The following is a 15,526-nucleotide window of genomic DNA, read 5'->3' on the forward strand; positions in this document are numbered from 1 at the left end:
TCATTTTCTCAGCCACTAAATCTTTTAACATCAATTGTCAGCTCCAGGTCAACGTGGGTTGAATGTTTTTCCAGAGATCCTTAATCGTTAGAGGGATAGCGACCAAAGATATACTTTCCCACTGTAGCTGTAAGGGTGATCTGATAGAGGTTTATAGAACATTCATACAGTTTAATGTAGGGAATAGACTGTGTCCCAGTTGACAGTTTGTTCAATACAAAAATAGATTAGGGAGAACCCGGGCTCATTACGTTTTATTGGATGAGGCTGAACAAGCTTATGGAGCAGAGGATCCTTACTTGCCATCACGACTTGCATGTTCGCAAGTTTCATCCAGCATCTAGATGTCAGTAATACAATCACACAGCTCTCAATCCATCTTAAAATCAGCATGGCCTAGAGTAATTCTTGCTTTACAGAATAGGCTTCTGACTCCTGTTAAAACCCCTTCAGACTCTGGCTGAACATCTTCAAAAAGCTGGCTCGCCTAATGTTTCAGCTTGGGTCACTGCACGGAGACTGCATCTTCTCCCCGGTCTGCCTGGGTTTCCTCCGGGTGCTCCGCTTTCCTCCCACAGTCCAAAGATATGTGTGTTAGGTGGATCGATCATGCTAAATTGCCCTGTAGTGTCCAAAAGTTAGGAGGGATTACCATTGATGCAAACAGGTATGTGGACAATACATTGCTTCCTGAAGTCAATGACCAGCTCCTTAGTTTTGCACCTGGAGGAAACCCAGGCAGACACGGGGAGAACGTGCAGTCTCCACGCAGACAGTGACCCAAGCCGGGAATTGAACCTGGGACCCTGGAGCTGTGAAGCAACAGTGCTAACCACTGTGCCACCATGCCACCCCATTGTTTATCCTTACTGATTGTGGTCTATGGATCAGGAAGTCGAGGATCCAGTTGCAGGAGGAGCCAAGTCCTAGGTTTTGGAGTTTTGATATGAGGTTGGCTGGAATTATGGTGTTGAAGGCAGAGCTGTAATCAATGAATAGGAGTCCAACATAGCTGTCCTTGTTGTTGAGATGCTCCAGGGATGAGTGTAGGGCCAGGAAGATAGCATCTGCTGTGGACCAGTTGTGGCAGTATACAAATTGTAGTGGACCAAGGCATTCTGGGAGTATGGAGTTGTGTCTCATGACCAACCTTTCAAAACACTTCATTTTGATAGTTGTCAAGGCCACCAGATTGTAGTCGGTGAGGCACGTTGCCTGGTTCTTCATTCGCACAGTATGGTGGTGGTCTTCTTGAAGCAGGTGGAAACCTCAGAACAGAGTAGGGAGAGGCTGAAGATGTCCATGAAGAGGAAGAGGTACCTGGACAACACGTTCACCTTGAACGTCTGTGCCCTCACCGCTAGGGAGAGCAGGAGTATAGTCCATCCCGCAGGAGGGGTGGGGGGGGGGGGGGGGATACAAAAACACACCATCAGAATAGTCACCTGGAACGTCAGGGCACTTAACGGCCCAATGAAAATATCCAGAGTCTTTGCCCACCTGTAAAGTATGGAATCCGACATAGTCTTCCTGCAGGAGACACACCTGAGGGAGAAGGACCGACTGCAGGTAATAAAGGGATGGATGGACAGATGTACCATTCCTGTTACGGGACAAGAGCCAATAATTATTTCTACTTACCTGGAGGATGTGCCCCTGTATTCCAGGGTTTCCCTTTGTTAGGGGGACACCCAAAATAGCCGCGGTCACCGTACTTACCATGAGGCCGGGCCCCTGTGCTCTGGGGTTTCCCTTTGTCCAGGGGCTACCCAACATAGCCGGCAGCTGTGTGTATGCCACATGGGTGAACCCCTGAACTCCGGAGTTTCCATTTGTTACGGGACCCTCCAAAGTGGCTGCTTGCGGTGCCATCTTGTTCCACGTTTCTATGAGTGGCTTGTTGAAGCCAGTCTAGAGCCCTTTCCCCTCCTTCTGCTCTCTCCATCCCACTGTTTCCCCCCTATTCCCCCCAGTATTCCCCCCAGTCTACTTCCCTAGTTTCCCCCCCCCCCCCCACCCCTTACCAGGCACTCTCTGCCCGGTGGGAGATGGGCTCTTCCCACCCCCACCCCCCTCACTCATACCTCCTGGTACCAGTTTACCCGCTAGGGTGGTGGCCCCTCTCCTGGGGTGGGCCTGACCCCTTCCTACGCCTGTTATGTGAGTTTCCCCTCTGTCTCCTCCTCAGCCTCTCCTAAGCTCTGCTGCACTCGCACTCACCTTTCTGCGAACTGGTCCTCCCGTTGAAAAGGAGGTGGTATAGTCCCATGCCGTCTCTGCCTCCTCGAAGACCACCTCATCACTGCCTTCATCACGATTCACCTGAGGAAGGAGCTGCGCTCCGAAAGCTAGTGATTCAAAACAAACCTGTTGGAATTTAACCTGGTGTTGTGAGACTTCTTACTGAGCCCACCCCAGTCCAACGCCGACATCTCCACATCATAGAACATTATACATAATGGATATATATTGAGTAAATTTAGGGTTAGCAGGGCCCGGCATTCTACATCTCAATGAATGAGTATTAGGGTGACACAGTGGTTATCACTGCTGCCTCACGGCGCTGAAGACCCGGGTTCGATCCCAGCCCTGGATCACTGTCCACGTGCAGTTTGCCTATAGTGGGGTTGCTGGAATGAGAATATATCGGAGGGTTAGTGGTGCTGGAGAGGTGCGTTTTATGAACCTAACGGGATTTTCTTGTCCTGACTACTTTTGGTGCGGTGATGTGATCATTAAATTTTCTGTCTGCTTCTATTCCAAAAATGTTTGAGAATTACCTGCTAATCATATTTAGTTTGGCTTCTTCAACTGCTGTGTTGTGTTGGAGACAATTGTTATTCAGATTTGTTTCATTGCTTCAGTTTTCCCCACTCCTGAAAGGCCTGTCCACCAGTTTTCGATATCCCAGAGAACGCATTCATTCCTCACTTCGGTATCTAAACAATGAATGCTGGCAAGTTATAGCACCAGGGAATAACAGCTGAGTCTGCTACAGGCAGGTATCCTCCAGAAGGAATCATTAGCCTCAGGGCAGAGGCAACAGCTGATGTTCCTGTGACAGGGGCTCAGATGTCAGTTGTGGCTCTCATTCTACCCGAGCAGATCAATGATGGGACCCGGTCCAGAGTGTCACACCCCACGCGACCAGGACTCAACGGAGGATCGGAGAAACACACAAGAGGGGATTGGGAAGAATTAAACTAGAAAGGGAATGTAGGGAGGCTAGCCAATTACACTTCATTCAACTAACATGTTCACTAACAATCAGGACGCATGCCGTTACGTCACAGTGACCAGAAACCACCAGTTCCAGATTGACAGCGAAAATGACGGCAAGAAAGGAAAGGAAACAAAGGAAGCAAAGACCGATGAAGAAGAAGTTTACGTAACAATGGTAAGATTGTGGGGAAACAATTACTTCAGCTTCAGCATGTAGTAAGTATTTAACATTGCACAGTGCTGTGTAACTAGCTGATATACGCAGTTAATGGCCAATCACAGAAACACAACAAGTTCTAAGGCACAGAAGGAAACCACTTGTGTCTGTACCAACTGTAAAATCCAGTCTAATCCCACCTTCTAGCTCTTGGTCCATAGCCCTGTAACCGGGGGCAGCTCAAGTGTATATCCAAGTTTTTTTTTAACTGCTATTCGTCCATCACGTTCGGGTGGGTTCACTCGACGATACTTCCAGGAGTACGGCCACCTAGAGCTGACAGCCCTAGTTACAGTCCCAGCCAACCTTACATTGTCGGCATCTCCACATCATGTCAACCTTACATTCAGCAGATACTTGGATGTGTGACGAAAGGGAAAATGCTGGAAAATCTCAGCAAGCCTGGCAGCATCTGTAGGGAGAGAAAAGAGCGAACGTTTCGAGTCCGATGACTCTTTGTCAAAGCTTTGTCAAAACTTGGATGTGTGGATCTCTATTGGAAGAAGATCTTGCATTTAATTTGCATGAATTCAAGGTGTCCCAAAGTGTAATAGCATTGTCGCTTGCCTAGTAATCAAGAGATCCAGTTAATGCTCTGGGGAAACAGGGTTCGAATCCCACCACGGCATTTCAATAAAAGTCTAATGTTGGCAAAAACCCATCTGCTTCACTAGTGCCCTTTTGGGAAGGGATTCTGCTGGTCTGGTCTCCAGATCCAAAGCAATGTGGTTGACTCTTAAATGCCCTCTGAATTAGCTGCAAGACACTCAGTTTCTCAAGGGCGATATCCTTGTAGATGGTGGGCAGGCTTTGGGGGGGGTCAGGATGTGAGTTACTCGCTACAGGATTCTTTGCCATTGACTGGCTTTGACTACGATAGTATTGATCTGCCAGGGTCCAGATCAGTTTCTGAGCACTGGTCACCCCCAGGATGTTGATTGTGGGGATTCAACAATGGCAATGCCATTGAATGTCAACGGGCGATGTTTACATCCTCTCTTGGAGGAGATGGTCATTGCCTGACACTTGTTTGATGCGAATGTAGCTTGCCACTTGTCACACCAAGCCTGGTTATTGTCCAGGTCTTGCTTCATTATCTGAAGAGTCGTGAATGGGGCTGAACATTGTGCAGTCATCTGTGAACATCCCTACTTGGTTGGACCTAAGCCTGTGGAACGCCTGCAGTGATATCCTGGAGCTGAGATGATTGACCTCAAACCATCACAACCATCATCCTTTGGGTTTTTTGTCTTTAAATTTTAGAGCACCCAATTCATTTTTTTTTCAATTGAGCGTGGGCGGTCCACCTGCCCTGCACATCTTTGGGTTGTGGAGCGAAACCCATGCAAACATGGGGAGAATGAGCAAACTCCACACAGACATTGACCCAGAGCCAGGATCGAACCTGGGACCTTGGCGCTGTGAGGCAGCAGTGCTAACCACTGCGCCCCCGGGCTGCCCTAATCATCATCCTTTGTGCCAGGTATGACCCCAACCAGCAGAGAGTTTTCCCCCGATTCTCATTGACTCCAGTTTAGCTCGGGCTCCTTGATGCCACACTCGGTCAGATGCTGCCTTGATGTCAAGGGCAGTCACTCTCACCTCACCTCTGGCATCCAGCTTTTTTGTCCATGTTTGAACCAAGGCTATGATGAGGTCAGGAGCTGAGTGACCCTGCCGGAACCCAAACTGAGCGTCTGTAAGCAGGATATTGCTGAGTAAGTGCCGCTTGATGAAAATGAAATGAAATGAAAATCACTTATTGTCACAAGTAGGCTTCAAATGAAGTTACTGTGAAAAGCCCCGAGTCGCCATATTCTGGCGCCTGTTCGGGGAGGCTGGTACGGGAATTGAACCATGTTGCTGGCCTGCCTTGGTCTGCTTTCAAAGCCAGCGGTTTAGCCCTATGCTAGGGGTTCGGCAAGTTCTAGAGCACACGTCTTCAGTACTATTGTTGGAATATTGTCAGGGCACATAGCCTTTACAATATCCAGTTCTTCAGCCATTCCTGATATCAAGTAGAGTGAATCGTACTGGCTAAAAACTAATATTTGTGTTGCTGGAGACCTCTGGAGGGGACCGAGATGGATCATCCATTCGGCACGCCTGGCTGAAGATTGTTGCAAATGCTTTTAGCCTTGCTTTAGCACATATGTGCTGGGCTCCTCCATCATTGAGGATGGGTATATCTGTGGAGCCTCCTCCTCCAGTGAGTTGTTTAATTGTCCACCACCATTCACAGCTACTGCTGAGCTTAGTTCGGCATTCAAGTAGTCCTGTGTTGTCGCTTCACCAGGTTGACACCTCATTTTTCGGTATGCCTGATGTTGCTCCTGGCACGCTCTCCTGCACTCTTCTTTGAACCAGGGTTGATCCCCTGGCTTGGGGATAATGGTAGAGTGGGAGATATGCCGGGACATGAGATTGCAGATTGTAGTTGAATACAATTCTGCTGCTGCTGATGGCCCACAGCGCCTCATGAGTGCCCAGTCTGGACTTGCTAGATCTGTTCGAAGTTTATCCCGTTTAGCACTGTGATAGTGCCACACAAAATGATGGAGGGTTTCCTCAATATGAAGATGGGACTTTGTCTCCACAAGGACTGTGTGGTGGTCACTTCTACCGATACAATCATGGACAGATGCATCTGCAGCAGGCAGGTTGGTGAGGATGCGGTCAAGTATGTTTTCCCTCTTGTTGGACCCCTCACCACCTGCTGCAGTCCTTGTCCAGCAGTTATATCCTTTAGTACTTGGCCAGCTCAGTCTGTGGTGGTACTACTGAGCCACTCTTGGTGATGGACATTGAAGTCCCCACCCAGAGCATATTCTGCGCCCTAGCCACTCTCAGTGCTTCCTCCAAGCAGTGCTCAACATGGAGGAGCACTGATTCATCAGCTGATGGTGGACGGTATGTGGTAACCAGCTGGAGGTTTCCTTGCCCATGTTTAACCTGAAGCTATGAGACCTCATGGTGTCCAGGGTTCATGTTGAGGACTCCCAGGGCAACTCCCCAATGACTCTATACAGTGAGACAGGACTTACCCAGGAATGGTGTCTGGGACATTGTCTGTAAGGTATGATTCTGTGAGTATGATTATATCAGGCTGTTGCTTGACTAGTCTGAGAGATAGCTCTCCCAATTTTGGCACAAGCCCCCAGATGTCAGGAAGGAGGGCTTTGCAGGGTCGGTCGGGCTGGGTTTCTTGTTCTCATTTCTGGTGCCTGGGCCGATGCTGGGTGGTCCGTCCGGTCTCCAAGATTAAGGGCTCTGATTTTATTACACCCTATGAATTGTGAGCTACTTCCCAATCTGTTCCTCGGACAAGGCATAGCTGTTACATATTGTGGATCATGCTCTGGGCAGACTTATCCACCTGTTTTAGGAGGTGAGGGAGCAGTGCGGTGATTTTCCCAGGTGAACAATTCTTCCCATTCGGGAAAACCCATAAAATTAGCCCGGAATGTGAAATTTATTCCAGCATGTTTTGCAACTAATATTTTCCCGTCTCTCTTTTGTCTCCAGCGTTCGTTCATAGGAATAGGAAATTAGAGGATGTTCTTGATTGTATCGTGCTCAGTGATCCCATTTCTGGAGAACGTGGTTGATCCCACTCTGTGAATTCTCTAGAATCCAGCGGATCATTGGATTTTTTCGAGGCTGTATTCGTCATTTTGTGAACATCAAAACGACCGTGACAATTCTTCAAGACGATGTTGGATATATGTTTTGATGAAATGACTGAATTTCTTCCGTATCTCTGGTTCCCTAAACTATCGTTTTTTTCCAGCCCTTTCAAAACAAACTGGGTCTGTGTTATCACATTAAGGAGCACAACGTCACTTCTGGGTCCAACTTTATATTTCAATGTTTGAAAAGAGAGAGAACTGTGAAATGAATAAATCTTCTATGTTTTGTCCGTTTCTATAGTTCCTGGTGATGATGCTAAAGGAATATAATTTCAGTGAGAAACCTTGTGATGAATTTGCTTCTGTTTTGTTTCGAAGTTGGGGCCGAAATTCATAACAAGTCTTTTTTTAATGTCCTAAGATCAAATGTGTTTCAGTGACACTGTTCAATTTCTGTTCCATTGAGAGTCCCTGCTAACTAACAAAGTTCTTGCTATTACTCATAGAATTTTTTATCATAGAATTTACAGTGCAGAAGGAGGCCATTCGGCCCATCGAGTCTGCACCGGCTCCTGGAAAGAGCACCCTACCCAAGGTTAACACCTCCACCCTATCCCCATAACCCAGTAACCCCACCCAACACTAAGGGCAATTTAGCATGGCCAATCCACCTAACCCGCACATCTTTGGACTGTGGGAGGAAGCCGGAGCACCCGGAGGAAACCCACGCACACATGGGGAGGATGTGCAGACTCCACACAGACAGTGACCCAAGCCGGAATCGAACCTGGGACCCTGGAGCTGTGAAACGATTGTGCTATCCACAATGCTACCATGCTGCCCATGAGGATTGTGCCCCTTCAACACAGTTGGACAGTGTAGTTCTGAACACTGTTTACTCTGTGTGCGCTTGGGGGTTGGTTCAGCTCAGTTGGCTGGACGACTGGTTCACAACACAGAGTGAGGCCAACAGCGTGGGTTCAATCCCCGTACCGGCCCCTCCTTCTCAACCTTGCCCCTCGCCGGAGGTGTGGTGATCCTCAGGTTAAACCACCACCAGTCAGCTCACCAACCTGTTGTGCATTTTAGGAGGTCATGGAGCAGCCTGCGGTAATCTGGAACTATGGTAACTTCACCTTACCAGACTAGTCAACTTTACTCTGCGTGCAATAACTCATAGAGGAAGTAACCACATCAGGTACAAAAACAGGAAGTGCTGGAAATATTCGGAAGGTCTGGTGGCACCTAATGGAGAGAGAGAATGAGTCAATGCTGCAGATCATTACCTTCTATCAGAACGACGAAAGCTCACAGATCTGAAATGTTAACCCTGTTTTCCTGACCTGGATTAGATTGGATGGATTTTGTTTATTGTCGAGGTACAGTGAAAAGTATTTTTCTGCGAGCAGCTCCACAGATCATTAAGTACATGAAAAGAAAAGGAAATAAAAGAAAATACATAATAGGGCAACACAAGGTACACAATGTAACCACATAAGCACCGGCATCGGGTGAAGCATACACGGATGTAGTGTTAATGAGGTCAATCATTACACAGGGGGCAGCAGGGTAGCATGGTGGTTAGCATAAATGCTTCACAGCTCCAGGGTCCCAGGTTCGATTCCCGGCTGGGTCACTGTCTGTGTGGAGTCTGCACGTCCTCCCCCTGTGTGTGTGGGTTTCCTCCGGGTGCTCCGGTTTCCTCCCACAGTCCAAAGATGTGCAGGTTAGGTGGATTGGCCATTCTAAATTGCCCGTAGTGTCCTAATAAAAGTAAGGTTAAGGGGGTTGTTGGGTTACAGGTATAGGGTGGATACGTGGGTTTGAGTAGGGTGATCATGGCTCGGCACAACATTGAGGGCCGAAGGGCCTGTTCTGTGCTGTACTGTTCTATGTTCTAATCCATAAGAGGGTCGTTTAGGAGTCTGGTAACAGCGGGGAAGAAGCTGTTTTTGAGTCTGTTCGTGCGTGTTCTCAGACTTTTGTATCTCCTGCCCGATGGGAGAAATTGGAAGAGTGAGTAAGCCGCGTGGGAGGGGGTCTTTGATTATGCTGCCCGCTTTCCCCAGGCAGCGGGAGGTGTAGATGGAGTCAATGGATTGAAGGCAGGTTTGTGTGATGGACCCGCCGTGTATTTTCAGCATGTTCTGTTTTTATTTTAGATTTTCCACATCTGTTTGGATTATTATCAGGGTTGCCTCACGGTCTTTTCTTTACAGATTTCTCCCCCCCTCTACAGCAAGAATTTGAAAATATTTGCTTTATAGAGCATCTTTCCTCAGACTCAGAATATCCCAAGGCTCTTTCCAGCCAATTGAGTTCTGTCGCTTGAAGGATAGATATTGGCCGAAAACCAGGGATCATTCTCGCTGCCTTTCATCGAAATAGTGCCATACAATCTTCCACCTTCATCTCATATCTTGTGCAGAGGTGGTGCCATAGTGGTAATGTCACTGGACTAGTGATTCAGAGACCCAGGTTAATCATCTGGGGGCATGGGTTCAAATCCCAGCATTGCAGTTGGTGGGATTTGAAAGTTCATCTCCCCAGTAATATTATGCATTGAACAACCATCCATTACTTGCTAGGCTGGGGTAGCAAGGTAGCATAGTGGTTAGCACAATTGCTTCACAGCTCCAGGGTCCCAGGTTCGATTCTCAACTTGCCATTGTCTGTGCAGAGTCTGCACGTTCTCCCTGTGTGTGCGTGGGTTTCCTCTGGGTGCTCCGGTTTCCTCCCACAGTCCAAAGATGTGCATGTTGCAGGCAAGCAGCACAGTTCGATTCTTGTACCAGCCTCCCCGAACAGGCGCCGGAATGTGGCGACTAGGGGCTTTTCACAGTAACTTCATTGAAGCCTACTCGGACAATAAGCGATTTTCATTTCATTTCATGTTAGGTGGATTGGCCATGCTAAATTGCCCTTAAGTGTCCAAAATTGCCCTTAGTGTTGGGTGGGGTTACTGGGTTATGGAGATAGGGTGGAGGTGTGGGGTTGGGTAGGGTGCTCTTTCCAAGAGCGGGTGCAAATTCAATGGGCCGAATGGTCGCCTTCTGCACTGTAAATTCTTTGAAAAAAAACAATTTGGTTCACCTAGGTAAGGGTAATTTGCTGTGTTCAAGCGCGGTTAGAACCTTACTAGAAATGCCCGTTGCATCAGGGAATTTAAAAAAAAACTAAAGGATGGTACCTCCAACACTGTGGTTCTCCCTTAGTACTGGACTAGGAAAGTCAGCCGAGATTTTGTGTTCAACGTCTGCATTGGAGCTTGAACCAACAACCTGCTCGGCTAGAAAAAACAGCCCCCCTCCCCGGGCACCCCCATCCCCCCCATCCCCCATCCCCCCCCCATCCCCCATCCCCCCCCATCCCCCATCCCCCCCCCATCCCCCCCCCCATCCCCCATCCCCCCCCCCATCCCCCATCCCCCCCCCCCGGCACCCCCATCGAAATCTTTCCAAAAGGACAAATTAAATAATGAACGGCAAAGCATCACTCCCTCTCGGACAAAGTGATGACATAACTAATTGTAGCAACCGGGCTCCCGCTGTATCTACCAGCAGCTTACTCAGCATACGCCAGCCTTTAAATATATCTTTACAAATGACGGTTGATGTGAGAGTGTAGGTGCAGCAGAAAAAGACAAGGAACTCAGTTATAATTGTACAAAAGGAAATGGTTTTGAAAAAGAAAAATGAGCAGAACTCACTGGGCCCTGACCCCACACACCTGAGGCTGTTGAAAGAAATTGGAGAAGGCTGGGCCATAATTCCTCTTTAGATGTGTGCTTGTGTGGTGGGATTGGAGGATAATAAATGCAATGCTCTTGTTCAAAAACAGAGATAAATCAGTTAACTACTAAGTCCACGGTCAGCTCTAATCAAATCATTGTATCCATTATTTGAGATCAATATAATGACCAGCGAGAAATTAAATGGTTAGCAGAGGGTGGATTTGTTAAAGGAGAGGCAAGTTTTCCAAATTTAGTATGTTTTTTTTAAAGAAGCAGCTGCTTGGTGAGGTAAAGGGAATCCAGGTTGATGAAGTGAATGTGGACTTTTCAGATGACTTTTGGTATGGAGTCTCGTAACAAAGATTGATGTTTCTGGTTCAGGAGAAGTAAAAGTGGGGCAAATTAATGTTGCATTTACTGGGGAAGGTCTGGGAGCCTTGCACCCCAGGGGACAAGTCAGGGTACCCTTGCTGTGTACACACGATTGGAATTTGGAATAGGGATCATGACATTGAACAAAGCAAAAAGTAAGAAGGATAGTAAAAGACATTAGTGAACTGGGCAGGCAGGTGGCAGATGCAGATTTATTTGTGAGGTCAAACAATTTGGAGAGTAGACAGTCAATGAAAAGATACTGAAGGGTGTGTATGCACGAACAGAGAGAAACGCAAGAGTATAAATATATATTTATCTTAAGGTACGAGTCCTGTGGATAAACTTTTTAAAAGAAAAATTAGGGCACCCAATTAATTTTTTCCAATTAAGAGTCAATGTTTAGCGTGGCCAATACACCTACCTTGCACATCTTTGGGTTGTGGAGGCGAAACCCACACAAACACGGGGAGAATGTGCAAACTCCACACGGACAGTGACCCAGAGCCGGGATCGAACCAGGGACCTCAGCGCCGTGAGGCAGTTGTGCTAACCACTGTGCCACCGTGTTGCCCCTCCTGTAGATAAACTTGAGCATTGCTGAAAAAGGTGACATGTTGTTGAAGTTTTTCAGTTTGCGCTCAAAGAACAAAGAAAAGTACAGCACAGGAACAGGCCCTTCAGCCCTCCAAGCCTGCACCGACCATGCTGCCCGTCTAAACTAAAATCTTCGACACTTCCGGGGTCCGTAGCCCTCTATTCCCACCCTACTCATGTATTTGTCAAGATATCCCTTAAACATCACTATCATCCCTGCTTCCACCACCTCCTCCGGCAGCGAGTTCCAGGCACCCACTACCCTCTGTGTAAAAAAACTTGCCTCGTACATCTCCTCTAAACCTCGCCCCTCGCCCCTCGCACCTTAAATTCATCAGGACAGATACAAGAATTACACATTTCAACGGGGCAACAATTTATACCGCATGAGGAAAGGGTGCTGATTGGTTAGCAAGCCAATTCTGATTGGCCAAAGAGTTGCCATGGAGAATGCACCAGGGAACTATTGTTCTCACGCCTTTGTTTAATTCAAAAAAGGATCAATTCCTGGACATGTTCCTTTTGCCTGCAGATGATAGATCCTTGTGTATGAATATATGTAGCTTCTATCAAGCCCAGCTGATTATATGACATCAGTTCTAGTGTAATTATTGGTACACTCAGGATTGTTCAGTGAATGCTGTCCAATGTGGAATCCCATCTAACATTCGACATTGTGTTCTGAGTTTTGCAAGCTTGTTGAATACAGTCAGCATTCTGTTGATTGCGAACAGTTGAAAGGTCAAGCTGTTTGATACAATCTACTAGTCTTTCAGGCATGTGGCTACGTACCTGTATAGTAGACAAACTTAAAAAGCCACACTTTTGGGTTTTATAAATGGGACACAGATTGAACCAATAAAGGAGATGTGGATGACATTTGTGCAAGACCACAGATGGTGCAATGTCGTAATTATAAATAAATTATAATAGCGAGGGATTAGATCATTGTTTCGGTTATAAGCTTTAATAAATAAAGTCAACTGAATACATAGAACATACAGTGCAGAAGGAGGCCATTCGGCCCATCGAGTCTGCCCTGACCCACTTAAGCTCTCACTTCCCCCCTATCCCCGTAATCCAATAACTCCTATCCTTTTTGGACACTAAGGGCAATTTAGCATGGCAAGTGGCACGTCAAGTGTGAACAATTTTAATTTCAAAATGTATTTTATACAGTATTTACATTGAAACAGGCCACTCGCCTCAACTGGTGCAGAATCCCCCCCCCCCCCCCCCCCACCAGCAACGGCATCCTTGACGGGCAGGGTCACTTCATTTGGCGAAAGGCATAAAGTCAGTTTCTTCACATGGATAAACTATTGGAATTTTGTTCTCCTGACTTTCAAGGTGGGTTAAAGACGAACAATGTAGGGAACTACATTTACATACATTAGCATACCTTCATGCTCATTAAAAGGCAACCTCGCTTGAATTAAGTTCATCCTCTAAATTCATTTCCCCACCAGCTGACAGCAAACAGTTTATTTTTATGACTGTATATAAGTAACATGCACCTGGTAAGTTCTACCTCTTCCACCACCTTGTGGTCAGCAGATGCTATTTTTTGCCTTACTGGATACCCCACATAGTTTCACTCGCGCGCCCTTAGTAAAGGCTGCACCCAGACTGGGCACGGGAGACAGGTTAAGGAGAGAAGAGGGTGGAGTGAGTATCCAGGGAAGTGATGGGGCAGTTTGTGTGTGTGTGGAATGTGTGTGTGTGGGGGGAGGGGAGAGATGATGGGGGGGGGCGAAGAGGCAAAATGCCTTTGAGGGTGTGGGTCTTGAGGCTCCTGGGAGATTAGCTCAGGACACTGGTGATAGGAGGAAACAATGATAATCTTAGTGGATGGGGGTGTGTGGTAGGGTAACTGGCCCATTGTGACAGTTTGGTAGGTGGCATTGCTGCCTCACCCCGCCAGGGACCAATTCCAGCCCTGGGTCACTGTCTGTGTGGAGTTTGCACGTTCTCCTCGTGTCTGTCTGGCTTCCTCTGGGTGCTCCGGTTTCCTCCCACAGTCCAAAGATGTACAGTTAGGTGGATTGGACATGATCAAAGTGCAGGGTTTCGGGGATAGAGCAGGGTGTGGATCTAGGCATAGTGCTCTTTCAGATGGTCAGTGCAGACTCAATGGGCCAAATGGCCTCCTTCTGCATTGTGGGGATTCTCTGGAGGTGACAGTCTCATCGAAGTGGGTGGAAGGGGGTGTCCTGAGAGGGAACAAGGCAAGTGGCTGGGATAACAGGAGGGTGCAGGGTGTAGGCATGAGGATTATTTAATGGATGTCAGCTCTGACAGGTGGAAAGGCATGTGGAGGCACAGTGTGGTAGGGTCCAGGATAATGGGGAATGATTCATTGGTGATAAGGGGAGAGGAATAGTGTTGGTGGGTGGGTTGGTGGTTATGCGGAGAAGTTGGTGGGTGACAGGGAAGGGTAGAAGATGGTCGACTGAGTATGGAAGGTGATGTGCACCGTTTTTCACCTTGACCTCGACCACACAATTAGTCAGAAAGTCTATTGGATGGCTGGAGTTCAAGGTCAGCACAAGTGGCCAACTAAAGGGACACCCTAATAATTATGAGGAAACTGGATTTCCCCGGTGCTCAGTTGTGATCTCCTTCCTATGGTGAAGTCCGCATTTCAGAAGCTTCGCTCCTCCACTCATGGGCCTCAAAACAGCGTAGTCCCAACATGGCCCAGAGCTGTCATCATTCTGTGCCAATTGTCATCCGCTGCTGTCAGAGCAGGGGTGAAGGGAGGCGGGTAAATGCCTCCAGGGTGCACAGCTGGTGGATGGCAGTCAACTTCCAAACTTCCATCCTCCCAGGGTAATGGTCAAGGCTGACAAGGGCTCCTGTAGTTAGTCTTTCCATGTTGTCAAGGCAATGGGCTCTCTATAGATTCTTGGGCATAGCGAAGGAAACTGGAATAGTAACTGAGGGAGGATTCCTGCACATGGCTCCCATCACCCTGACTAAAGATCAATGTGTCCCTCCATGTGTAGTCAAATTCTGAATTCTCCCTCAGTGTACCTGAACAGGCGCCGGAATGTGGCGACTAGGGGTTTTTCACAGTAACTTCATTGCAGTGTTAATTTAAGCCTACTTGTGACAATAAAAGATTATTTATTTTTATTTATTTATTGTGAAGAGGAGGAACACTCATCTCCATTCCTCCAGGTTGTCCTATACCTGGAAGGGGTGGGGAGGCCATGTCTAGATGGACGGCAAGCAAATAGAACAAAGAACAAAGAAAAATTACAGCACAGGAACAGGCCCTTCGGCCCTCCAAGCCTGCGCCGATCCAGATCCTCTATCAAAAACTGTCGCCTATTTTCTAAGGATCTGTATCCCTCTGCTCCCTGCCCATTCATGTATCTGGCTAGATACATCTTAAATGACGTTATCGTGCCCGCCTCTACCACCTTCGCCGGCAATGCGTTCCAGGCACCCACCACCCTCTGCGTAAAGAACTTTCCACGTATATCTCCCTGAAACTTTTCCCCTCTCACCTTGAACTCGTGACCCCTAGTAATTGAGTCCCCCACTCTGGGGGAAAAGCTTCTTGCTATCCACCCTGTCTATACCTCTCATGATTTTGTAGACCTCAATGAGGTCCCCCCCTCTAGCTTAGAACTGGCTTCATGGCTCCGAGATGGAGGGGAGCTAACCTCCCCACCCGCCACTGGGCTAGGAATCCAGAATGGAGGATTCTGCCATGCTCACTGTAAAAGTAAGTTGCCATCGTACCAG

At 47.7% G+C, this 15,526-nt stretch overlaps 1 protein-coding gene across 2 annotated transcripts in view; it reads left to right on the forward strand.

Moving 5' to 3' along the window:
• The window catches only part of LOC119954183 (junctional adhesion molecule-like), a 42,042-nt gene extending 34,625 nt beyond the window's left edge, over positions 1-7,417 (forward strand). For both annotated transcript variants that reach the window (XM_038779174.1, XM_038779175.1), the window contains exons 7-8: positions 3,272-3,397; positions 6,965-7,417. In XM_038779174.1, coding sequence (XP_038635102.1) covers positions 3,272-3,397; positions 6,965-6,991 — 153 coding nt within the window. In that variant the 3' untranslated portion in view covers positions 6,992-7,417. The remainder of the gene's footprint in view (positions 1-3,271; positions 3,398-6,964) is intronic.
• The last annotated feature ends 8,109 nt before the right edge of the window (positions 7,418-15,526 follow it).

Source organism: Scyliorhinus canicula, chromosome 19 (assembly GCF_902713615.1).
Source record: "Scyliorhinus canicula chromosome 19, sScyCan1.1, whole genome shotgun sequence".
Classification (NCBI taxonomy): Eukaryota; Metazoa; Chordata; class Chondrichthyes; order Carcharhiniformes; family Scyliorhinidae; genus Scyliorhinus; species Scyliorhinus canicula.